The sequence below is a fragment of the Cinclus cinclus genome, chromosome Z (genome assembly GCF_963662255.1).
Source record: "Cinclus cinclus chromosome Z, bCinCin1.1, whole genome shotgun sequence".
Lineage (NCBI taxonomy): Eukaryota > Metazoa > Chordata > Aves > Passeriformes > Cinclidae > Cinclus > Cinclus cinclus.
The window spans coordinates 72,559,495-72,585,917 of NC_085084.1; the positions used below are offsets into that span (position 1 = coordinate 72,559,495).

Consider the following 26,423-nt stretch of genomic DNA (forward strand, 5'->3'; position numbering starts at 1 on the left):
ATTACCTTAGCCTTAAATGCCAGCTGAACCTTGTAAAACAGGTATTAATTTATTCAGACACAACCCTTCTTTAGTGAAACCTACATTAGATGTAGCTACATTTATCTAATTCCTCATTCAAATAATATTTTCAGAACTGCTCTGAGAATTACATAATGTTGTGCTCAATAAAATATGCATGTAGCTATCCTGGTGACTTCCTGGTTTTAGTAAAATTGGTAGTATGTTTGTTAATTGTCCTTATAAGTATCTGTAGTTGCATTTACCATTATCTATATAATAGACAGTATTGATATATTCCATTGAAAGTTTAACAGAAAGCAAATACTTTGGGACTTAGAGCAATACAGTAATCTTTCCAGTGCTGTAGAACTGAGGTTTAGGAAAATCCTGATTTCACCACAGAATGCAGTTTAAGCCTTGCTTCTGACACAGATACTTTCTGTTATTTTACAATCATATTGATTTATCGCCCATTGATTCATACTGAGAAGATTGCTTACTGAAAACTCAGCTGATTTTTATTTAGAAGTTAGACATCACCAATATATACCAGTATCCTCTTTTCTGTACTAGCCAGGACTTCACTCCCCTTCCTCCTTCTTTCACTCATTTTCATTAAGCCCTTTGATTTAGTTTTTAGGGTTTCCTAGATCTAGATCACTGAAGTTTATGGCCATTTGCCTCTTCTTCCTTTAATTTTTGTGCACAGGAGATGTGCAGCACTACAGAACTTTAATATCCTGTCAGACCAGGACAACCCTATTTTTCTAAGAGTATCAACAATGAAGAGCTGAATAATTAAAGGCTAATTGATAGAAATATAATTCAGCCTATTAGAGATAGACAATTTCTTCAGAGAATAAACATCCATGAAAGTATGGGTCAGAAGGAGACACGGATGGTGTTGACTGTGAAGCCTAAATATATGTAAATTCAGGAAGCCTGAGTAAGAAAAACAAAACCAAAGTACATTTGTCTTTTCTATTCAGTCAAAGATTATTGAAAAATAACTACATAATTTTATCATCAGCATAGACTCATTTTCATGAAAATCTTGGAAGTAGTTAAATGAATGAATAAAATCTATTCATCCTTGACAGTGGTGCAGCATAGCCCAAACAAATACTGTTTAAAATTCTTTTAGGTCTCTGATAATGTGCAAAACAAGAATACTGTTGATATCTTTCCCTGTGAAGGCTTTACAGATCACAGAGGCTCTGTACAAATGTTCATAGCAAAGGGCGAAGAACATATTTTGCTGCCTCTAGCACAGTGAATACGCCTCAGCAGACGTGTGGGGACAGAAAATCTAAAATTATGGTAAGTACAGGACTTTATTCATTTTCTACATGGACGCATTAGCACTAAACTGTTGTGGATGGGATCATAAAACTTCAAAATTATTTCTAACAGTTCACAAATCTTTGAATCTGGTTTCCTTCTTTTGAGGGCAGGAGAAAACTTTATTTTTTTTAAGATCCTTCATCATCTGAACTGGTTTGTATATGATTTACTGATTTTGGCATTTAAAATTAAAGAAAACAACTTCTTTCAATGCCAAACTGCTAAAATAGTTGTGTATCCAGAGGAATACTGTAGTCATGTGTCAATGTAACACTAACCAAGAAAGGGGAAGGGTTTACAGCTTCTAACTAGATTTTAAAAAAGAAATTCTACTATTTTATTTTGATTCTGCAGGACTTTGTAACTAAAAAGATAAGGGAATTTATCTGTATATCTTCAGTATAGCAGGATGGGGAGTGTGTTGTTGTGTGTTTAGCAAACCAACAGAATTTGTTTCCTTAGAAAGTCAGTTTCTTTAAATTCTCTCTATGTAGCCTTTAATAAGTATTTACTAATAAATCAAATTGATACTTTCAAGATTAGTGATTTTACAGATATATGTTAAAATGTAAGAAATCTGCATCACTGTCCAGGCCATTTTTCCACTTGGAAATAATTTAGAGCTCCTGGAGTAGCTTGTATACATTTATTATGGTACCTATGTCCAAAAAATCATCCTCCCTGGACGCAGTACTACTAAAGAGGTACTTACTTGAAGCCGCCAATCCTGTTTCAAAACAAGCAAACAAAAAAAAAAAAAAAAAAGGTGCCTTGCGATACTTAGAGGTGAAAAAGGTCGCCCATTGCAAGTGCTGCCACTTGCATAATAATGTGAAATGTGGTTCTCACTTAATAATGCTTCACAAAATTCTGAATGTTCTGGTTGAATTTGTCTCTGCTTTACACTACGATTGAATTCTTCCTGAATACTAAGGAAAGTGTTTACATAAGGGGCAGTTCTTGGTTTTAAAACATAAACTAGACACTTTTACTTAGCTTATTTCTGTTGTAATACCACTGTGTAGAATCAAGTACTAAAGATCAAAATACTACATTTGTTTACACCAATGATTCAAGACGCGGTAAATCCAGAGAGGCAGCGGGTGGGTTGCCTGCAGCTCTCAAGGACAGCTCCGCTCGGGGTGGGCATAATGCCTTCTGCAAGCACAGAAGGACAAGCTGCACTCAGAGCCTCACAAACGCAGCATCCTGATCACCCTCTAGGATCCTACAACTAGCCTCATCATCTTGCTAAGGTAAACCATTGGCAAGCCAGGAGTACTACCACACTCACCAGACTGTTCACACGAAAATCAGGAAATATTGCAGCCTATTTAAGAGATGTGGAATGAATTGCAACCTTCCCCATCCCTGTACTTTGCAACTTGGACAAAAAACACGTTTGCAGACACCCCTAGAATGTAGAACAACAATACTCTTCATATGATCTTTATTTGTTAAAGTTTTTCATATTTGTGGGGAATAGGGGGGAGGAAGGAGGAGGGAAAGCTAATATAGGAAAAAAGGAAAATGTGTAAGGTATGTAAATTAGGCAAAGATAGATCATATGCATAACCAAATGTAAATGTGAAGCTGATACAGAACATACCATGTGACAATGTTAGCATCTCCAGATAGCATAATACAGATAACAGAAGGATATTTAAAGGCATACTCTTAAATATTTTGTTACAGGAACAGTTTTTGTGTTTATCACTAAATCATCTACACCTGTATCAATATTCTAGGATTAAGAACCTGCTGGAGTTTGTGGGTTCATTTCAACAGAAAGTCATATTTTTGAATATTTTTTCTTACAAAACATTCATACTTGTTTTTATCAGAGTTAAGAAAAAAAAACTAAAAAAGAATAAATGTAGTTCTTCAGCAGAGTTCAGGACTCTTTACAGGAAAAATATGAAATTAACAAAAAGAATACCTGCCTCCAGCCACATCCTTCTATGTAAAAGATGAAGTACACAAAGTTAAGAATAGAAAACTTACACATAAATATACAAGAAGAAAGCCACATCTATTTTCCAGCACTGAAATTGTGAACTATGGTTTCTCTAACTTGCAATATCCTCACTGGAAGATATTGAAAAGTCATGAAAATTATTTATTACACATTTTTAAATGGGACATGTAAGAAATTTGCCAAATTCAATCCATAATTATAGATTAAATTATTTAAAAATTTTAGGGAGTTTACATTTTTGTAGAATGAAATGGGGATCAGAGGATTTTGTATTTGCAGCTATGGCTGGGTGTTCCTTTCACTTCTGTTGACCCATCTCTAATAGCTTTTCTTCCCATTAGTCACTTGTTTAGCTAAATTTTAGAGAAGTGTCACAACCTCTACAATACCATGATTCTTCTCTAAACTACTGAGAGCATCTGCATTTTGATTCTGAGGGTGAGTCATAGGGAGACCTGTATTTTTATGTCTCTGAAATTAAAAAAAAAAAAAATCAGAAATCATGTCTCCAGGCTCTCACTTACTTCCTTTCTAAAAAGCCTCTCAAAACATCGATTTATTTATAACCACTGATCTTCTCCATCTCATAATAATTTTTTAGCTATTTTCAAAATCCTTTTGTCAATCCCTTTTACATTTTCAAGTGTTATTCCCCAGTGGTCCTGTTTCAATGATTTCTGTGGTCTTATTTTCTTTTGGATCTCAATCTTTAATTCATTATTCCACATCTAATTTTCCTGGGATTAGAGTATTTTCCTCACATGACATGAGGTTTTTTATCAAATTTCTTCTTGTCATCCCATAAGAGGAGTTGTTCAGTCTCAGATTTATGCAATAGCTCACAATAATGAACAATATGGTCCTCCCCAAGCTGACTACTCATGCAGTTCTGCTTTCTGCTGCTCTTCAGCCTATGACAGTCAGCAGCTGTCCTATGCTCTACAATAAAAATATTCTGTTCAATTGATGATCTGCCCAATGGCCCAGTCTCTGATGAATCCTTAGCAGACTCACCTTACCTTTCAATCTAGCCCGTGTTCAGCAAAAGGTTGGCAGTGTGATCCTGCACAACAAAAAACAATGGATTTTCTTTGTCTCCATACAATTTAGCACCTGGAGCAAAAAAGCTGGTATATGCTGCCTCATCTGTCATGGCCTATAACTTCTCTGAGGCAGCAGCAAAGCTGAAAGAGACTGAATTTCCCCCTCTCATTCATACAAATGGTGTTAATAGCAGATTCAAGTGCCTGCAACAGTGCAAACAACAGATTTGGTAACTAACTAAATTTGCATGATTAAAGTTAAAAAAGCAGCCATAACTTCTCTGCCTCTTAGGCAAAGGAGCAGGCACTGAGCAAACAAAACAGCACCTCAGTTCCCTGTGCTCAGGGATCAGGGAACCAGGACACATGACAGACAAGCTTAGAGAAGTAGGCAAAGTACAGACTTTATTGGTGTTTTCAAATGTCTAATGGAAGTGTGTCATACTCATCTCAGAGATGCACACAGAGCAAGAGGCAATGGAGGGGGAAAAAAAAGACATTGGAAACAATGCAAAAAAAAAATCCAGTTAGTTTCCTTTTTCAGTGGTTTAGTTTTGTTGTTGTTGGGGTTCTGAGGGTTGTTTGGTTTTTTGTTTTTTTTTTTTTTTTCCTTTTATTTTTGTTTTAACGGTGATGGAAATCAAATACTGGTACAATTTAGAGCACCAGCAGATTTTCCACCCATGCTCCACGCCCCCCACCTAAGTGATGCTGGAAGGTTATGATTTGTAACAGGGGAGGCTGCTCCATTAGAGGTCACTGTTGTGCCAGCACCTGGGAAAGGCTCCGCGTTCAAAACAGGCACGCGGTGTTTGTACAGACAGCGCCGCAAGAAAGGGCTCCCTTCCGTGCATGTCTGAAAGGTGAGACCCGCAGGGGCGGACCGCAAGGCAGGTGTGTAATGGAAGAGGGGACACACAACTCGCTTGCCTCTCGTTTTCCAAGTAGCACGTTCCAAATACTGGATAAAAAGGGGTAAAGTGAGGTTAGCAGAAGAGAGGAAAGTCTCAGGAACAGACAGGAGAGTAGGATATGAAAGAAGAAATGCTCTTTTTGAAAGAAACCCTTAGAATGCTAGCAAGGCTTCAGAATATGGGGTTCGTGTACATTCTCTAAGCTGACTTTACCAAGAGGACCCTTACCAGATGGAAAATTGATCCTGGTTTTCTGCTGTGATTACTAGAGACACCGGTGAATGCATTCTCACATAAATAACTTCTCCTTTCTTCTGTTTATGGATTGATGTCACAGACTAACCAGTTAATTTCAAGCCAGAAGGCTTTGTGACCAACCTGCAAAAGATAAGGGATCAGGGATAGTCTAAGTTTTTTAAAAGCCAGAAAGATAGGGACATAGAAAGGATGTCAGGCATTAAGCAAATACTAAGCAGGAGTTATGACATTTTTCCTGAAACATTCTTCTTAAAGACTTTTGGATTAAACTATGTTTCATTTTTAAACTCTATTGTCTTTGATTTAAACTTTTTCTGAAGTTATTTTGTGTTTTGAAATGTTTATGATGTGGGAGCATTCTCTGTTGTTTTTGTTTAGACCACATCATTCTCTTCGTTTAACCTTTCCCTTTCCTCCTTCTTTCTTTGGAATATAAAAATAATTGCTATATGGCATACACAGTAACTAAAAAATTCAGCCCACAAGAGAAGACTTTACAAGTATTAGATATAGCTCTAATAAGCAAGACTAATTATCACAGAAGCACTGGGAAAGGATACAGAAGCAGAAAGATGAAAGATTCCTAGCAATTGAGAATTTAACTTGAGCCTTAACTTTCTGTTTCTTATGTATTCAAATTTAGCCTCACTTGTGACAGGTAACTTCTTTAGAGCATATAAAGTATAAAACGGTGTAAATCTGCATTCATTAAAACCTTTTTTAAACTTCACTAAGGTTTGCTTGACTAATCGAGATTAACCATGAAAATCTAGGAAATTTTGTTTGGGATTTTTTAAGCAAATATATTTTGAAAACAAAAGAAAGCATGACCCCTCCAATATTAATTGGGGAATAGCTAACAAATATAAGTCTGATCTTCCACTTTTTAAAATGAAAAGACTAAAGAGGTGTTGTTAAGAAATCATCTGGCATTAACAGAGACTAAATTGGTCTCACCTGAAGCCTTTTATTCATAGGTTTAAGGACGATGACTTGAAGGGTAAAGGCCCTTTATAACCCCCTTCCCAAGGAAAGCCTAAGATACCTGAGCTAAGTGATACCAGAAGAGGCACAGCCGTCAGCTGCAAGTCCTCTCTGCCCCACTAAGGCGGTGCAGAAGGCCAAACAGCTCAGAACAGGACCTTGCCTGCAGCTTGGATGCTTTTCAGGAAATATGAGTTTCTCTTTTGCTCCCCTGTGCTAAAAGCAGGTGAGACTTGAAGAGCTGATATGTGTTTAATATATGAGAGGGCAGGAAAGGAGGTTGGTAAATTTGAAATTTTTGAAAGTGTGTGGTGTCCCTGTCTCCATCCCACAGAGTTAGACAACTCCTGCTGAGGTACTTCCATGGTTTTTGTGCACACCTTTTTGCCTCTCAGGTGGAGGCAGAGAGGGCCATATTGAAGAGGAAGGGAAGTCAGGGAGTGTTTTGCTAAAGCTGTCCCTGTTGCTTTCCCACTTCCTCCTGGTATCAGCAGCTGGGGGGGTGCTGAAGGGGAAGCCAGACCAACTGATAACCCCCGCCTAGCCATTCACATGAAAGCATATAGGGTGGAAACTGAAGCAACTTCTTCCTTGAGAAAGTTTCCCTTCCTCTCCGACGTCCCAGTGTGTACTTGCCGCAGCTCGGGCCCCCTCCCTTCTCCTGTCCCGCGCAGCTGCTGTGATGGCCGCCTCGGTGCTGTCAGGCCTGCACCGGCTCCATCCAGCCCCGGGTCCCGCCGGGGCAGGGACGCACAGAGCTGGGGCTTGGTGAGCGGAAGGTGCGGGAAGGCAGGCCACAGGCACAGCCATTCCTGAAGGGCACGGAGGAGGAGGCTGAGGGAGCAAAATACGACCTGAGCCGACCCTTCCCAGCTGCCAGAGGTCCTTGCCCCACACAAACTGCTGGTGCGCAGCTCCCAGTAGCCCTGCCCTGCTCCCCCATTCTCCCTCTTACCCCGAGCTCTTCTGATTTCCTCTCATACACAGCTTCTAGCAACTTCCCAGGCAGCGAGTCTTGCCTGGGAAGTGTCTGAGCGGCTGGCTTGCCTTATCGAGACGGCCTCCAGGTCGTCCCCACATCGCCCTGGCCTCAGACTAGGAGTTGGTTGCTGCAAAGTCAGCCATCACGGCTACACTCGCGTCACCTGCAATCGTCTAACCCAGCTATGCCAGTTGATCAGTGGTGGTCCTCAGTGAGGCAGAGCTGTGGAGTGTGAGTGGCAAGGGTGCTGTGGCATACTCCAAGAGCTGCCCCAGACCCTGTTTCAGGGGGTTGTGCCTGCATTCATCAGGGCTCTTCACGTCATAGTGAACTCTGCCTTCCAGAGGGTTTCCCTGTGGAAGGTTTAGCAAAAGTCTGGTGTTCCCATTTGGTCTGTGTGAAGTGTGTTCCTGCTGCGGCAGTGCTTTCAGTTCCCCCTGAGCTCCTGCTGCTGAATCCAGGCAGACAACACAGTGAGCAGAAGCCGCACAGCCTGCAGGGCAAAAAGCCTCATTCAAAAACCACCAAATCTGTGTCACCCGTGTGGGCGACCTCGGCAGCCAAAGGGGCAGGGAGCAGCCTGTGACATGGCAGTGGGCACTGGGGGTCAGCGCAGGGACAGGTGTGGAAGTGCAGTGCAGGGGAATCCCCTGGTCGAACATGGCAGCTAATGCCTGAATATGAGCTTTGTACTGAAGTAAAAGTTGCTTGAGATCTGAGCACTCCTCAAGTCACAAAAACTAGAGACTTTTGCGTTTTTGCATGAAAGATTTTTATGAAATGACTGTGATTTATTACAGTACATACAACTCAGCATAAAACCAGGATCTTAACATGCTGTGATGGCCTGAGGTTTCATCCATGACAGAAACCTGTCCTTCACAAGGTATAGTCAGGGCAAGGACACTGCCAGTGTCCTTTGACTTCTTCCTTGATTTTGTCAATTCTGCCTGTCTGTATATAGAAAAAAAATAAATAGCAGAAACAGTTTTTTGTACTCCCTGTTCAGGCAAGTATATATATATATATATATTAATAATAGGCAATGGTTGTAAGATTATAGATATGGAATAACAACAATTTAAAAGAGCCACAGCACTGAGTTAAGGAGCTTCCAGGGGATCCTGCATGTCAGTAGTCTCAAAACAGCATCTGGAAAGCCAAATTGTTCCTATAGACATGACATTGCATGTAGACACACAGAAATGCTGTTAATTTGGTCATGACCAAACTTCTGTCAGAAATACTGAAACTGCCTTCAAATGAGAATGCGATGGAAATGCAGCAGCATGTTTTTGAGGAAGTCTATCTCTGTCTGCAGACACAAATATAACACAGACTGACCCTACCAAAAATGTTAGTTCTCAGAGTGAACTGCAGCTATTGCAGGCAGACACTCCTGCCTGTGTTCAGGAATATCAAATTTATTCTGAAAATCAGATAATTTCCAATGTGATGCTGTAACAGGGTCACTGTAATGGCAAGACAGCACTTCACCCAAGAATTCTGACACTAGGGAGTGGCACAGCATTGTGAAGCAGGACTGCTGACTCTTTGCCTTGCCCTCTGATGAGGTTCACGTAGTCAAAATGTTACCCCAGAAACAGCACGAAACCAGGTAGTCTGAAACTTTCAGTACAAGTATGTACAGAGATTATCTACAAATATATTATTTCTGCTCCTGTGCCAAGTCTGTTCCATGTCATCGAAAACTGGGAAATAAACTCTCCAACCAACTTGTTAAGTAAGAAAAACAACATTACTTTATTAGCAATACAGGGTGCATGGGGTATTCTCCTTAAAACATACATGTTCAGTAACATAACAGACCAGATTAAATTCCTGAAACTAATACACATTCATCATATTTACTGAATATATGTATATATATTAATTATTTCAATTTAGTTGTTTGGATGTGGTTGCAGATCTTCTGAGGAACCTTTTTTCCTTGAGAGTGTCAGGTTAAATGTGCTTCTCTTATCATTCTTAGCTCTGACACACAATCCTTGTTCTCAAAACTAGGATATCAGCTAGTACATATTAATCACTCATAGTATTAAACAAGGAAGCATTAGCTGGCAGAAGACTTATTAGTCACAGATGTAGGGAGTTAGCACAAAGCTGCATTCATCTCTGGTACTTGTACTAAGCACTGTATGGTACAAAACTTAGCATTAACCATGAATACAGGGATCATACACTAATGCACTAAAATTAAAAGAATTTTCCAACATCTTCCCCAACATCACTGCTTCATAGACTACTTTTTACAAAAATATAACCTATTCAGTAATAACTAGGAGGCAAAAACCCTGTGAGAGAGAGGAGGAGGAGAAGGCAAGAAGCAAAGTTTCAGTGAAAAATGCTGCTTATGTTGACTTTCTCTTGCTCAGTGCTCCACATATTTGCCTGTGTTGTATATTACAGATCAACGCTATTCTAACTTGGGAAGAAGATTTTCAAACTGTTTTAATGATATCAATGCACCTGTCCAAAGGTGTGCTCCCACATACTGCCCTCCCCCCCCAGGCCTGTCTCCCCCTATATAAAGCTGCCCCAGCCAACTATCTTCGCCTTTTTCTTCTCCCACCCTCCCTCATGACTGTTATGCAGTCTCTCCTTATCTGGGATCACATAATACACTTAAGTTAGTGAAATGAAGCAGGTTAAAAACAATGTCAAAAGATAAAGATTTTTCTTTTTTGTATCATGTCCTTTCAGTTTACAGCAACTCAAACAATAGAATTGACCACTGTGGAGGTAACAAAATTGTATAATGTTCTTTGTGACCACTGAATTGGAAAGAAAGAGGTCTTCAGATGGAAGTGCCTGCCTGCCTGCCTGCCTTTTTAAACCATTTTGGAGCAAAGAACATCAGTAGATGGAAGGAAAATATCTTGGAAAGATGGACTGGCATTTACAGCAGAGACTCACACAATCACAGAATCATTAGGACTGGTAGGGAACTCTGGATTCCTGTCCAACATTCCCAGTGTAGTCACACAGGAGGGAGGGTCTAACCCCCCATATGTCCAGGTGGGTTTGGATATCTCCAGACTCCGTGTCTGCCCTGGGCAGGTGTTCCAGTGCTCTCCTGCCCTCAATTGAAAGAGGTTCCTACTCACACTGAGGTGATACTTCTTGTGTTTTGGTTTATGGACATTGTCCTTGTCCTGTCTCTGGGTACCACTGAAGAGAGCCTGGCACCATCCTCTGGGCACCCACCTCTGAGATATTTTTATGCATTAATAAGATCCCCTCTTAGTCTTTTCTTCTCCAGACTGAATGCACCCAACTCCCATGCTCTCTCCTCATAAGAGCTATTCTACAGATCCTAAATCATCTTTCTGAATTTTGATGAACCCTCTCCAGTATCTCCTTTTCTTTCTTCTACTGAGTAGCCCAGAACTGGACTCACTGCTCCAGATGTGTCCTCACCAGAGCCAAGTAGAGGGGGAGGATTACCTCCCCTGGTGTTCTGGCCACACTCTTCCTGAATGGCTAAGGTTCCGGTTATTTTTCTTCCCTTTCTTTTTTCCTCTAATTTTTTACAAAGTTAATTCCAAAGTTACAGAAAAGTTATGTGGAAACATCTAAATAAGTACTCTGATTAAAAAAATCTGTCAGTCACAACATTTCCACATAGGAGCAGTGACACACCATTGGTGTGCTGGAATTTAGATGCAAGGTTTGATATATACAGAGAATATAATGGCACGTGTATACATGGGAAGGCATTATCATTATTAACATCTTTGTCTTGCTTGAATATGAACCAGTGATTTTGTTGCTGATGCTACTGTTATTTTTGTGATAAGTGAAAAAGGCAAAATAACTTTACATTGCTTCAGGTCCTGTTCCTTAAAATATTAATTTATTCAGATTTGTTCTTCACCTAAAAATAGCTAATTTCCCTATATCACACATAAACAGTCTTAACAGAAATAAGTGGGGAAAAAAACCCAGATTTCAGGTAGCTATTGCATCTGCAAATGTAGAATGAGGCATATAGTGGATATTGCAGATGGGTGAGCTTCACAGAAATTTCACAGTGTAAACTTATTTACATTGTGTTTGTTGCAATTTATATTCTCATCAGTATTCTGTCAGTTAGGGATATACTTATTGTGTATGTATTGGATGAAAGAGAAGGAACTGTCTAGCATTCAGAGCTGTGAAGATAAGCTAGTTCTTTGATCATTTCTCGATTTGTCTGGAGCTGATACTGTGAGCTAACCCTTGCAGTGGTGTTTACACACACAAAACTACTGTATTTTTACAGTTAGCATCTTAAAACAGTCACAAAGGCTGATGCATACAACAGCAAGTCACAAATTCTAGTCTGCTGTAATATTAATTATAAATGCATAATCATCTGTGATGATTGTTCATTTTCGCAAATAAATACTATTTTGTAAATAAAACACAGTGTTTAGCTGAATGAATAGCATAAAGAACTGCATTTCTCCCACTGCAATAAAACAATTGTGGTATGTTACCAAAAAAAAATCAGTTATCATTGACATGCAGCAGTGTTTCTAACTCAAATAAGCTACATCCCGCACCCTAATAAACTTCTGAAGTAGCTAAGCTACAAGTTTTTGTAAAATTCAGCTAGAAATACCAAACACTATTAAGGCTTTACTTTAACACTGCAAAATATTTCAAAAAATACTAATAAGATTATGCAGAAGGAAGATTCAGTTAACTTCTAATTAAGCTCAAAGACACACAACTTTTCTTCTGCAATCTCCTTCCCAGGCACTGCTCCAGCAAATTCACTCAGCTGTGTTTTGTAGAGGGTTCCGCCTTTGTGGTTTTGTTTTAGCTTCAGCACAAACACAAGTTTAGAATTTCTTGTGAAGCTTATTTTACTCAGTATTGGCTTTTCTATAAGTTATCATCCTTCATACTCAAACATACAGGAGGAAGGACAGAAGAAATCTATGATTGTAACTGTTTATTTATTTTTTAAAATATCTCCACATAACAGAAGTTTTAAAAAACTACTCAGCAGAATCTCAAGATCCTACTAGCAAATGTGATCCCACTGGCAGCATAGGAGCATGCTAGCTGACACCTTAGAGTGGGCCATGTGTGCTGAGTTCTCAGTGGTAGCAGGGCACTGGACTTGTGGCCAGTCCACCCTTTATGTCTGTAATTGCCACACACATTTCATTAGCAGCTATTCTGTAATGGCTCAAGCTTGTATGCACTGAGACAGCCTCACAGGGCAACGCAGTATGGGGTAAATACAATGCTTTTGGATATCACATGGTGCTTACTGCTAATGGAAGCAGCCAACCAGTCTGAACACACTTCAGTTCCCTTTTCTTCCAGCACTTCTTGCCTAATATCCTGTGGAGAGCAGTAACTGTTCATGATAATGAAACCCACAAGTATATCTTGTGAGAAGCAAGAACTCCTCTGTGAGAAGCAGAACTCCTCTTTAGCAAATAGACCAGGCTGGTAAGTTGATACACCCGTGGATTGTCACATTGAGGGAGCCAGTTTTTCTGCTGTATCAAAATACTGGAGAGCTTTGGGATATCCAGGTAAACTGTACATATTGTACATGTTTGTCTAAAAAATGTGTGGAAAGTTCCAGAAGAAATAGAATCAGCACAATGTATTAAATATAACTTAATTTACTGGAAGTCTAGTTGTGAATTTTACTTAGTTTAAGAGCTGAAAAGATGCTAAGCTGGCAAAATGGACTTTTCTTTCTCCGAGTTTTGTGGTTACTTCTCTGAAATTTTACTAAAAGTGGTCCTAATTTAAATGGCCTTTGCATTTTGAATAATAGTAGAAATAGTATCACTCAAAGGCAATTATTTTTTAGCTATCCCCTTTGAATTATTTGTTCTTTATGAAATTATGATTAGGGTATAAATTAATATGCCATACTCTGGGTTGAGATGTCAGTGTATGTATTTTGTTAGTAGTTGGTCATGGGAAGTATTTCCCTTTCCAGGTATGAGTCAAAATGTTACTCAGTGTCTTAAAATGGAACAATATTTCCTTTAAAATGATATGGGATCTTGAAATTCTCAAAATAATGGTAGGAACTTTCCAATAACAGGAATTCAAACTTTTCTTCCTTGAGACTTGGAGCATTCACTTTAGTGGGATAACCAGACAAATAAGACATTCATAAGACAATGAATGTGTACACTATATATAAATAGGATTCTGAATGAAATGTGTTTCATTTCTGGGCACATCATGAGAAAATTTACATTAATCTGAAAGAAATTATTGATAAAGGTTATTAGAAGGCATGTGAGAAAAATAATTTTTAAAATAAAGTTATTAAGTATCATGAAATATGTATATACAAATCCATGTTGCAAAAGAAATGCATATGAACTAGTCAGTTTATATCAGATTCAAATTCTTGATGGAAAATTTGAAGATACCAGGCTTCTGTTGTCAAATACCAAGTTGTCAGTGGTTGATAGTTCTTATTTTAACTTAAACAGGGACCTAAAAAATCCATTAAGAGAGAAACTTTGTCAAGAGTCTGTTGATACTTTGTGCGTAGTCTTGGACAGAAGCAGTTTGGGAACAAGATGGGATGTAACCTGGCTGTTCTGGTCAAGCCCTATGCCCTCACTTGTCCTGGTCTCAAACTCATCTGGAACTGTCCTTTTATTTTTCTGCAGTATGAGTAGCTGGTCTTATGATTAGATAGAAGGTGAGAAGAAGTGGCAAGAGAGATATAAGAAGGAATATAAGAGGAATGCAGAGTGGAAAATACATAGAATACACTGTGACCACCCTGAAACACTGCCTTGTCTAATTTTGGCAACCATATATCCTCATGTTTGTGCTGTTTTTCTCTTGGGGCAGTTAGAAGGATGTTTGAAATTATGCTCTCAGGGTAACATAGGGGCTGTCAGCCTGTCACTGGGGAATCCCTTAGATTTCTCTGTATCTTCTCCATCCTAGAGGTCTGCCTTTTGTAAAAACACCAGACAGAAAAATAGCCTGTCTGCTCATTCTTAAATATTACCTGATAAGGGCTCATTTCTCTTCTATACCAACTATTAGCAAGTTTTGTATGAGCAAACTGTGTCTCTGTCTTCCTTTCATGCTTCTGCTATACACATTCATAGGTGCAGAGCATTGCTACTTCTCAACTTCACTTTCTAAATGCTGCACTTACTCTTAGAGCGAGTCTTGAACGAGTAATTATAGCTAGAGTCAAGGGGAAGAAAAGCAATTTGGAAATCTCTTCTGAAAACAACAAAGTTGAATAATGATAATTCTGAGGTGTTGGGAAAAGAAAGTAGTCAAACAATAATTTATCACAAATTCAGAATGGCACTGCCATGTAATCAAAAAGGTAGACTGCCTCAAGTCTACAAACTTCAGTAGAAGTTATATCAGACTTATATAATAATTAAAATAATATAAATTATATAATAATATAAAATAATTTTCAGATTTGTATTTTTCTCTAATTGTGTAATTTTCCTTGTCAGTTTTGTCTATTTTCTTATTCCTTATATCCTGTCCATAGGTTAGAGCTCAATTCCCTTAGTGCTTATCAACTTCTCTGGTTATTGCACTATCACAGAATTCATGAGTCAGCATAGTTTTCTTCATAAAGGGGTAGTTTTATAATCTTTATTTTATTACTCTCTAGCAAACTCATCCAGATCTGATTTTGAGTTTTTAAAGGGTATATTTAGACATAATCACTTGGGAATAGAAACATAAAAGTTACAGTTGTGAAGAGAAAAGGTGACAGGTTTATCCTTTATAAATCAGATCTGTATGTATTTTGAATGAGTTCTTTGTATAGTCAAAAGTTACATTATTTTTCATTTGCCTAATTAGTGATTGTATGCACACACATCTGCTATTCCATTCACTGATCCAGAGTTGCTGTTTGAAGAAAAAGTGGCCTCAAGGGGAAGTTGAAGTGAAATAATCTTTTGGCTTCTCCAAGACAGGAAAGTAAATAATAAACCTATATTTATGCCAGGGTAAAAAAAAAAAAAAAAAAATCTTTTTGTTCGGGTTGTCAGTTGAGACTGGAATGTCTATACTAAACAACTCAGGAAGAATACAACTGAATTTTTTAATATACTTTTTTGTTCTCTTTACAATGCACTTCTGTACAGAAATGCGCAGCCATATTGCAAATAATGGGTAATTACTCTTGTTAACACTGTCATGTAACTAAGGTGTAGTTGTGGAACAATTCTGCACAAGTGTAACTTGGTACGTGTGTGAGTCTGCTGAAGGTAGTGGGAGGCTGTGAAAGCTCTGTATATAAAAATGTATCTATGGCATGGGAACTATAGCCTAGATATTGATCTAGATTTGAGCAAATACATCTCAATAATGCAACTATCTTGTATCAAAGGAAATCTTATTGTGCTTCTTATGAGCTGCTTGCAGTTCAGATCAAAAGTTGAAAAGCCAAAATATTTTGCACTGAGCTTCCAATAGGGATCAAAGAGAAAGTTCCAAAACCAGCCCAAATAACTTCTGCGTGAGACTCCTCTTTTCCACAGACACTTTGCACTTTAGAGGGGAAGGGTAGGGGGAGCTTAATCTCTCTTCAGAATCTTTTCAAGTTCTCATTTCATGATTTAAAATCTTCTGTATGTGATAATGAAGTAGGTAACTGCTGTTGCTTCTGGGAAGGGAAGCACAGAAACTGTGACGATTGCTGTATAAGCCACAAATAAAACATTTTCTTTTCCCCCAGTCCACCTATTTCTACCTGACCAGTCAGGCTCTTTATTAGAATATGCATGGCTTCTAAGGTGACACAGCTTATGAAGGCAGAAATTGGTGTATATTAAAGAGAAGCAGAAATATTTCACTGAGTTTCTTGCTCTCTTTTGATTCTTACTATTACCTTTACCAAGTAAAATAAAGAGGCTTTATTGTTAATTGTAAACTCCTCCACATGTCCAGGAACTTTTCCTCTTGCTGAGCTTGTAAATATGCATGACTAGGGCAGGGTTTGTTTACAGTGTTGGGAAGAAATTTATTTTAAAATATTTATTGACACTCCAAGCATGCAAATAATGAATGGTTCATTTGACTAATGAATAGTGCATTTGTAAGCATGTATGAATGTAATTCATGTAATTTTGCTGTTGCAAGTGTAGAAAACTTCTCAGAAACCATATATCATAATAATAAAATTTTCTCCAAAGTCACATTCCCAGCTTCCTAAAGGTCAACATGCTGAATGGCTCTTACAATACAAAAGTATTGTAATTTGTACGGTACATTTTTCTTATATTTCAAATAGAAGAAGTAGCAAAGAAATCAATTTACTGCTATGACTTTCAAAAGAAATGAGTTGCTCAGTTAGCCAAGCATCTGATCAAATCCTAACTTTGAAGCTCTTCAGACATAAACTCTAATTACATTGTCTCCAGTGGTCTAGGTTTTGGAACAGACCTTAGAAAAAACAATTAGTACAAAGTCAAAAGCGATCAGAGCAAAAGGCTTTTTTATTCTCTCTGGCCCTGCTATTGGCTTCACTGTCTAAGGTGGTAAAATCAGTGCCTTGTGAGGTATTGTGGGACAAATCTTGAATGATTAGTGAAACATATACATAACTGCAATTTAACTGTGTGTGTAAAAGTGTGTATGCGTCAAACAGCAGTAGATGGTTTAACCCTGATAATCTCCATAGTAAATGCGTACTTCCTCCCTTCTCTTTATGTGCAAAAAATACCCAATGATGTGGTCGCTGGGTATAATTTGCATTATGTCTACCCTGTTTTGGCTGCATTTAATGTAAGTAATTTGTAGCTCAGCACAATCAGTTTGGAAAGACTGAATTTCTTGGCAATGTCTTGGCAATCCCAAAAGACTTGAGATAGTTACCTTTAAGTTGCAGAAGTCTCTCTCTATTTATGTATATATAATTACTCCAACTTAACAAGATATTTATTTATTGAGATACAATCAAACGGAAGGCAAAAGGAGCAAAAGCCCAATTGAGAAGTTCTTGTTATTGAAATTAAAAAAAAATCACTGAGCACTTGCAGAACCATAGTAAGTTAAGACACAGTTTGTTCTTAAACCTGTGGTTTATTTCAAACACCTGTTTATTGTGTTTTGTAGCAATACTTTGTTTACAAATAGATGATTCGGAATCCTACCTAGTTATAACACTCCTGCTTTATACCGTAAGTTTTACATTTTAACTCACACAGGAAGTCCAGGTCCTCCTCCACTGTCAGCTGGGAAGAGGACTTCTTGCTCCCAAGGGCTCCTGAACCCAAAGGTGGCCCATGCCCAGTGCATGGGATCACTGCCTTTTGCTCCCATCCTGCACTGATGTATTTTATTTTTCCTGAATTCAGAAGTATTGAACTCTTGGTTTCAGTTCATAATTAAGACTGGTCCTGAAAGTTACTGAATTGGGCTGACTAACTAAAACATCTGGTTTTTTTAATAATATTTTTTAAATAATAAAATATAATCTTTTATAATCTTGGAATTAATCAACTTTTTTAACAAGAAATTTAGTAATTTTAACAATATATGGCAGTATTGATTGTAATTTCTTTCAATTTTACTTCACATATTTTCATTTTCTATCCATACATGCGCAGTTTTATTCAGATGCAAAATGGAGAATAGAAACAAGGGAAAGTGAGGGTGGGGGGAGGAAAAAGTAAAAAAAATTCCTGAGAAAGGAAAGAAAAATTGACACACATGTACGCCAGTCAGAAGAATCTATTTTCACAAAGGAACTTGCAATTCTCCGAAGAGTTAGCAGGAATAACATGAATCTGGTACAGTCCCCCAGGTTCCGGTACTATCAAATTTTTTTTTGATATGTTGATTGTGAAGTAATATGCAATTTCTTACATTTATTATGTGTTCAGTTCACAATTTCAGAAGTAAGCAGAAATTATAATATGTCCAACAGAACCTGCAGTACCTGAAGGGAAGTACTTGAATAAAAAATTTAAAACATCGTATAAATGCTGCAAAGATACAACGAAATGCTCAGCTTCTCTTAACCTTACAGGAAGATGAGCTATAGCACCTTTTCAGCCAATCAGCAGTTCTAAAGCCTCAGAACAGGAAACTCTTTAAAGTACAGTATTTGTGAGCATTGCCAGAATACTTTCCCATTGCTGCCCTTTTTGTTTTTCTCCTCTTTATGTTTATAGAGTTTGAAGCCACGTGTGAAGTTACTCATGGAGAAATTTGACGCATGTAGCAGAGAGAGAGAGGATGCTTCAAACAGCCGACCCATGAAAATCCCGAGACAAGACATCCCCACAGGATTACAGACGAAGAAAACAGCACTTGAGAAATTAGCAAAAAAAGGAAATGTTGAGTGTTTTGCAGGACCCAGTACCCTTCAAAGACCTGTTCAGCCAGAGCCTCCTCTGGCAGTCCAACCTTCAAGTGATGATAAAACAGAAAAAGATCCAAACCCACCACATTTGAACCCAGTGGCACAAAGGTTTGGTGTTCAGCTTCAGCCCGCTAACAGAAGAAATGATGAAAAAACTGGGTGCACTAAATTCTCTATCAAAACCAGTGACCTGTCAAAAGAGGACCCAAAGCCTTTGAACCCAAAACCTGCATGGAACAAATTCCTTTTTCCTCCTGATAAAGAGAAAAATCCTCTGGGACCAAAACCTAATTTAAATTTTGCATCACAGGAGAATCAGGCAAAACCAGAATTTTTAAAAGTATCAGCAGTTCAGGGAAAATTAAGGTCTGCAACACAAGCAAATGAGCCCAAGCCTTCTGCTTCTAAACCACCTCTTGCACAGAAACCTTCTCTAAGCAATGAAGTATCTCAGAAAGAAGACACTTCTAATAAAAGTGGTTTTCTGCAAAGACAGTCAGGACCTGGAACAAATATACATGCCTGCCAAGAAGCAAAGGAAACGGGTGAAAATAGTAACTCTGCTGCAGAAGCTGCAGGCAGTCATTTTCCTAGAAGAGTTCTGAAGCCTGCTGTCCACAGGTCCAATTCATCAAAAGAAGCTCCCAAAACTGTGGAAGAAAACACTGAACAAAAGGGAATAAGTGCTGCCAAGAACATCTTCCAAAACAAAATCAACCAGGAAAAAATGAGGCCTTCTCATAAATCCCATAGGATGAATATGGCACTTGCTGCAGGAAGACCATCAGATGAACCTCAAGAGAAAGGGGATGGGAAGAGGAATCCTGGAATGCCAAAGCAGCAAATCTTGCCTCCAGTGTTCAAGCTGGGCCAGCCCCCAAAAAAGCCCAACAGACCCCCTAGTGTGCACCTGAGAAAATTCCAGCAGAAACACCAAGAAGAGGGTAAGTTCACTCTATTCTTTCTTCCTTGGGTATTAGCTTTTTGATGCATTTAGAGTCAGATTGATTTCAGATGGAGTCTACTGTGCTGTTCAGAAATAACATGACACTTGTGCATGAGAAAATCCCTTAAAGATGTAACTTACTCTCCCACACAGAACAGAAATTAAATTATATTCTCTATCCCTCAGCAATAAATTTCAAGTTTAATGTTTACTATATTGGGTTCACCTGTTTCACAAAACTACTCAGATGCCTCTATAACTTGTGGAGGGAGTATTTTCTCAACATTTAAGTCCTGACTTAATCAAACAGATCAAATTTAGAGTCTTCAATTTTAAATTTAGTTAGTGAGAAAGGGGGATGCCCAATGGTGTGTTTCTGAGCTCTAAAGTTGCCCATAGTGAATGTTCTAGCTCCACATTGTGCATGTGCGGCACATCAGGTACATTCATGTAATTTAGTTGATACGTAATTTGTCCTTGTACATTCTGTGTCTAGAATACCGCATGGCTTGTGTTTCAGCAGTTCTGAATACATGTAAGGCTGGTCTTCCTGAGGCAGAAGAGGTTCAGAGAGGCTATGGCAGCATGAAAAAGCTCAGAGCTGATTTCTCTCAAGAGAAAAAGCCTCACTAAAAAGTGTCTGCATGCAGCTATATGTTGTGTTACTATTAACTCCGCTTAAAGATTAGGAGTATATCAGTAATAAAAAATGTACTTTCTTGTCAGCTGCTGTATTCTGAATTTCCTCTGTTAACCTACAGTTGGGGAAATGTTCTCACAAATCCAAGGTCAGGCCAAGATCCTCAAATTATGTAAATTTATGTAGGTCTCTAAAACAAACATGCCTATATACAATCTCAGTACAGAAAGACAGCATTTTCAGCCAACTACACCAATAGATGTTTTGCTTATATAAGAGTAAGAGCTTTGCGAGTTAAAACTTTGAGAAGTCCTGAAAAAGGCTGGAAATACAGAAAATGGGAATCTATTTAAAACACATTTTAAATGTACTTTAAGTAATTCATGGAGGAATTTCTATTTTTTGTTCTGCTCATTGTTTATTCAGTTTATTTCTGATTCCCGTTCAGTTACAGACACAAAACTTTCTTTCATCCTGATTTTAGAACTGAGCATAAGAAATATTTATCCTATGCATTTTGCATTAACACTGTGAGCTGTAAGAATAATATCAGGATTTTTGTTAGAAAGAGGGTGCCAAGTTGTCACTAACCGGGGGTAAGAGCAGCCACCACCCTGACAGTCATGGGAATATAAGCTAAGGATGGAGCTGCCCAGCATGGTGGCACAGGTGGTTTTCCAATTATATTGCAAAACTCACACACAACTAAGTAGAAACGGAGGATCAGACGTGGTCTTCTCTACCTTACAGTCATGTAGGGGCAGGTCAAGAGTGAAAGGTTTAGAAGCCACATCCAAGAGAAGCTGTCCAAAGTGTCCCTGAACTTCAGCCTTCCCCCACACGGCTGGCATGTAGACCTGATATTCAGTTTGGCTTTCATTAATGCAGCCCATTTCTTTGTGGCCAGAAGTCTATACAGAGCAGTTCTGGTGGACAGACAAGTTGTTCTGTCCTGTTGTGAATCCTGAGCAAACTCATTTTTAGCTCAATAGTTGTTAATTGTTGCTGGGTTTCTTGGAACATAAATAACAAAATCCACCTGCTTTGGAAGGGCAGTTAAGCTGAACTGTATTTTTTTTCTTAACTGTCATTTCAAGAATCAAAGTCATGTCAGGAAGACACCTCTCTCACAGGACAGATTCTTCCTGTTCATTACTGTGTCCTGGTGAACAGAAGCTTTCCATAGTTGCTTAATTTGCTGGTGTGATTCAGGTGCTGAAAATAAAGAAGTCTAAGCAAATGAAAATAATTTTTCCATTCAACAAGCCTTCTGAGACCTAACCTTCAGAGCTTTTGGTCTGTAATAGGGCAAATGTTAGGCTTTGCATGGTCCTTTGAGAAGAGAAAACCTCCACACATAGTGTTTTTTACACTTGAGCCTGTGAACATGTTCCTGCGCTGTAGAAAACCTTGTATTGCCTGATTTAAAGCAGGAGTTTGAATTCTACTTTCTCAGAAGGATCAATTCATCCCTGGTTATTTGGTTATTCTTTCCCATGAAACCTGTTTTACTGGTTTTTGAAAATAAATATTCACTGGATATGAAATGACATTAAAGGTGAGAGGCTGAAGGACTTAGCTTTGACACAGCAGACTTAATTAAGTGTGAGAGAAGGATTTAAATCATCTACCACACCTGCATGGATACTAAGGGATGTTAGTTTGATGTTGGCCTTACTGTGGATTAGAAATTTTCACCTAGTCCTAAAAAACTTTTAAAGTAAAACTTCTGCTGACACAATGTTTTTTTCAGGAAAGTCTGACTATTGAGGTGCTACTGTTTTCCAGTGAAGACAGGCTTTAAGAAATTCCTGTCTGGGACTGAAAATATATGGCAGGATAGTAAATTCCTGTGTTATGCCCCATTACAGCAATTTTCCCTGACAAATTGTATTTACCTCAACTAAGAATCAATGATATGCCTGTGCCTTCGGTATTCAGAAAACAATACCAGCTATATTTTTTTAGAATAGGTCTTAGGAAAAAAGAAGAGAAACAAAGTAATTTTGCTGACAGCTTTCCATGTGAGGCCACAACTGTAGTGTGGCTTCCTGAGGAGAACTGCACTGGGCACAGTGGGATCACAGAGGTACAGGTGGCCAAACACAAAACCAGCCGTAACCTGAACCCCCAGTGCTTTACACACCTCTGCACAACTCCTGAGCAACAAATACTGGGACTTCAGTTTTTCAGTGAGTAAAAAGTGGCCACATGCTGTCAGTGTGCTTCAGTCAGAGAGAAAATTCCTGAGAATTTTTAAGAGCCTGCACAACAAAGAATATTAAGACTATGGAGGAAACCCTACCACTCTGGAGATTTTGAAGCATTGCCTTCAAAGGTCAAGGATTTGTCCCATAATTTTGCTAAAATATGTGGACAAAATTGTAAATTAAGCTGCCAGTGTAGCTTACAACATTGAAAAAGATAAAACACTGCAACTTAAAAATTAATTCAACCATCCTGAGAGAAATATGAATGAGACAGTTATTTATCTGTCATTAGTTAGTTAGTTAGTTAGTTAATCTACCTAAGAAAACAGAAAAACCAACATTGAGTGTTTCCTTGCAGGTGGTTGCTCAGAATGCAACTTGCTGCTGTTGTGTATAAGGAAGCAAAAGTACACAAAACTCATTGCAAATTAATATTTAAACTCATTATGCTTGATTATTGTCTTAGCTACAACACTCTGCAACATTTTCCAAATGTCATAGAGTATATTTTTATTTTTAAAGGAATAAGTTGAATGCATTTAACATTAGAAGACAGCTCTCCATTGTGAATTGTGAAAGCTTCTGCAACTGGCAGAAGATCTTCCCCCAAGTATCTCCATTTTTGTTTGTTATGGCTTATGTCCCACACTTATTCCCTTCAAGATTATCTGATTATAGTAAATTAACAGTATAATGTGGGTTGTTTGTATCACAGGATGGAGGCACAGAAATCTATTTTTCTCATATCCTGGAGTTGTTCCTGCAACTGACTGCTCTAAGTCTCGTTGAGTTAGCTATAACCCCTCCTGAGTGGAGGTTTCAGAAACTAAGATGCAGAATTTAGGACTCAGGAGAGAAACCATGTGAATGCACCTGTTAATTCTGGTAAGAGGTTTGATGTGTAGTTTGAATGGCTTTGAGGCCCCTTCTGTTTTGAATCAAAGTATATATATAACATTCACTCAATAGGTCAGGACCTCTGCAAAGGACAGAATGAAGCACATCAGGTGTTTTGTTCTACTTGAAACCATTGCCCACCTTCCAACAGGGTCAGTGCTGCATGGATTTAACAAAGTGCCTTGAGGATTGCACTACATACAAGAGCAGCCTTTGAGAAGTGCTAAAAGCAGTAGCTAGAAAGGAAAATTCATAAGGATGAAGAAAAAAGACAGCCATGAGTTTCTCATGGAATGTGACAGAAAGGAAGATGCTGCAGAAAATTAAGTAAAACTGATGGAACTGAGTAATTCTTTCATCTTAGTAAGATTTTCTTAATTTAATTTCTGAAATCTTGTTATTTTGTATACATATTCACAAAAAGAAACACCTATTTATGCACCTTCACCAAGTGGTAGCATTATATGGGTCACAATACAAAAGCATCTCTGCTGTATACCAATACTTCAAGTGCTCTTGGGAAACCTGTCCAAATTCCAGAAAATAGTATGAACACAGAGCATATCAATAAATTTAATTTAGAGATTGATGAAAGTGATAAGAACTGGCTGAAAGTTTCCCATTTTTTAAGTTGAAACATATTTTGCTTAAAACCTACCTTACAGCTATTTTTAGCAAGACAGTGTATCCAGCATATCACACTATTTTGTAGATTGCCTTATGGCCAAGTTGGAAAATATCTTGTTTACCCTGATACACAAAAATACTGTGGTGATGGAGTTCTGGACATGTTGTTGGTACCATTACTGGAGGATGCATCTTGTACCCAAAAGGTGTCTCGCTACAACTAAGAAAAAAAAAAAAAAAGCTTTTACAAGAATGCAAGAATGTTTGGCATATACTTTCATATATGAAGTTTATTAAGTACTGAAATTTCTCTCTGAACTAAAAGTCCTAATTTCTCTGTACTCTTTAAATATTTCCTTAGTAGCTCACAGAGGTAAAACCTATGTAGCATGCATAATGTTTTAATTTAAAACAATCTGTACCCTACTGATGCAAGTATTTTCTCCATTAAATTTTCTAGACCTATTTTGACTCATAATTTGGTAGCATTTCATGGGTAATAACACATGAAATTAACATATTTCATTGCTGAAAAAATCATAGTTCATTATAGTTCATATATAGAAAACTTCCAGTCATTCTTGAAAGCTTTGATATTTAATGCTAAAATATTCTGTATTAATAGACAAAAAAAACACAGGCCTTTCATAATAAAGTTGTTAGGAATATTTTGAAATTGTATCTAACTTTTTTTTTTATCCTAAAAGGTTCATTTTAGTAAAGAACATTCCTGAGGTCATTGGTTTCCTCTTGAAATTGAACCCTCCTCAGATATGTGCATTTGGAACAATGATGTTCCTTGTTTGCAAATTCTGAAGAGAAAATTTGCAAGCTTGCACTATACAAATGCAAGACTTTGTTGCATGGGAATTTTTTATGAAAATTATTTTATATATACCATGGTATGTATGTAATTATTTTTCACACTGAAAAAAATTAAAACCCCCTCATCATTCTTTTAGTTTGGGAAATAGTTACATTTTAAGAAAACTTTTCCAGTATATATTTTTTAGTTGTCTTGGCATCATTGTAAAAATTTTCTTTTGCCTTCTCTTTCAAATATAAATAAATTACAAAGTATTAGTTTTAAATTATTGCTGTCTTACATGTCCTCCATCTCTGAATGCTTTCAATTTTTATTCTTTTTTCTTGCCTATGAAATGATACCATGCAACATAAACTTAATTGACTCAGGTTTATAAATATTTTTAGTAGAACCAGGAGTAGTCATTAAGGCTTTTTATCAGACAAATGAAAAGTTTCAACTGCAGTTCAATTTGGAATTAATTTTGTGTTCTTCTTTAGATAAGGATAGGCTTCTGTCTATGATAACACATCTACAGTTGGAAATCCTTTTCCTTATGCCAGTCAGCACTGCCCAGGTGAAGAATTAGGAATCTCTAACTTCATATTTAGTCTCCCCAAGGCTCAGCCCTGCTAACTTTTGCATACTGAAATGCATTGGGTAAAACAGTCAGCCTTCTTTTGGGAGTAAAACTACGTGCATGCTTAATGTTTTCAGCTATCAACCTTAAACGTAGATTTAGATGCTCGCTTTTATGTGCTATACTTCATCTGTCTCTATATATGTGTAAGGGGGAAAATCTCCTACAAGGTATGGGTCTAGGACTTAATATGTCAATTCAATGATATTTTTGAGAATATATGGGTTACAATAGGTGTTAAACGTTATGGGAAACACCCTTAAGGTAGTCTGTGCATCTGTTGTGGAAAGATTTTCCAGTTGAGACCAATGATAAGTTTTGCTTAAAAAAGAACAGATTCTCCACCTTTATCATGATGTGTGAGCAACTATCAGCAAAGTGATCTGGTAAAGGATGGAGACTTAATTCTTCATTTCCCGCTTTTTCACCTTGTTGGAAATTGCACCCTTTTGGGATATAATTTTGTTTGCATGCAGGAGAAAAAAAAAAAAAAAAGGATCTTAACCACCTAACTGGGGGGAGAATCAAGAGAGAGGAAAATTTAGGAAAAAAAGATTAGGAAAGGAAAGTTTAGGAAAGGAAAGTTTAGGAAAGGAAAGTTTAGGAGAGGCAAGGAAAGGCAAGGAAAGTTTAGGAAAGGAAAGTTTAGGAAAGGAAAGTTTAGGAAAGGAAAGTTTAGGAAAGTTTAGGAAAGGAAAGTTTAGGAAAGTTTAGGAAAGGAAAGTTTAGGAAAGTTTAGGAAAGTTTAGGAAAGTTTAGGAAAGTTTAGGAAAGTTTAGGAAAGGAAAGTTTA

The 26,423-nt window shown here is 37.8% G+C and overlaps 1 protein-coding gene across 1 annotated transcript in view; it reads left to right on the top strand.

Moving 5' to 3' along the window:
* The first annotated feature begins 12,946 nt into the window (after positions 1–12,946).
* FYB1 (FYN binding protein 1) overlaps positions 12,947–26,423 on the top strand; it is a 34,960-nt gene continuing 21,483 nt past the window's right edge. The window contains exons 1-3 of the mRNA XM_062513969.1: positions 12,947–12,978; positions 18,675–19,809; positions 25,491–25,567. Of these exons, the coding sequence (XP_062369953.1) occupies positions 18,702–19,809; positions 25,491–25,567 (1,185 nt within the window). The 5' untranslated portion in view covers positions 12,947–12,978; positions 18,675–18,701. The remainder of the gene's footprint in view (positions 12,979–18,674; positions 19,810–25,490; positions 25,568–26,423) is intronic.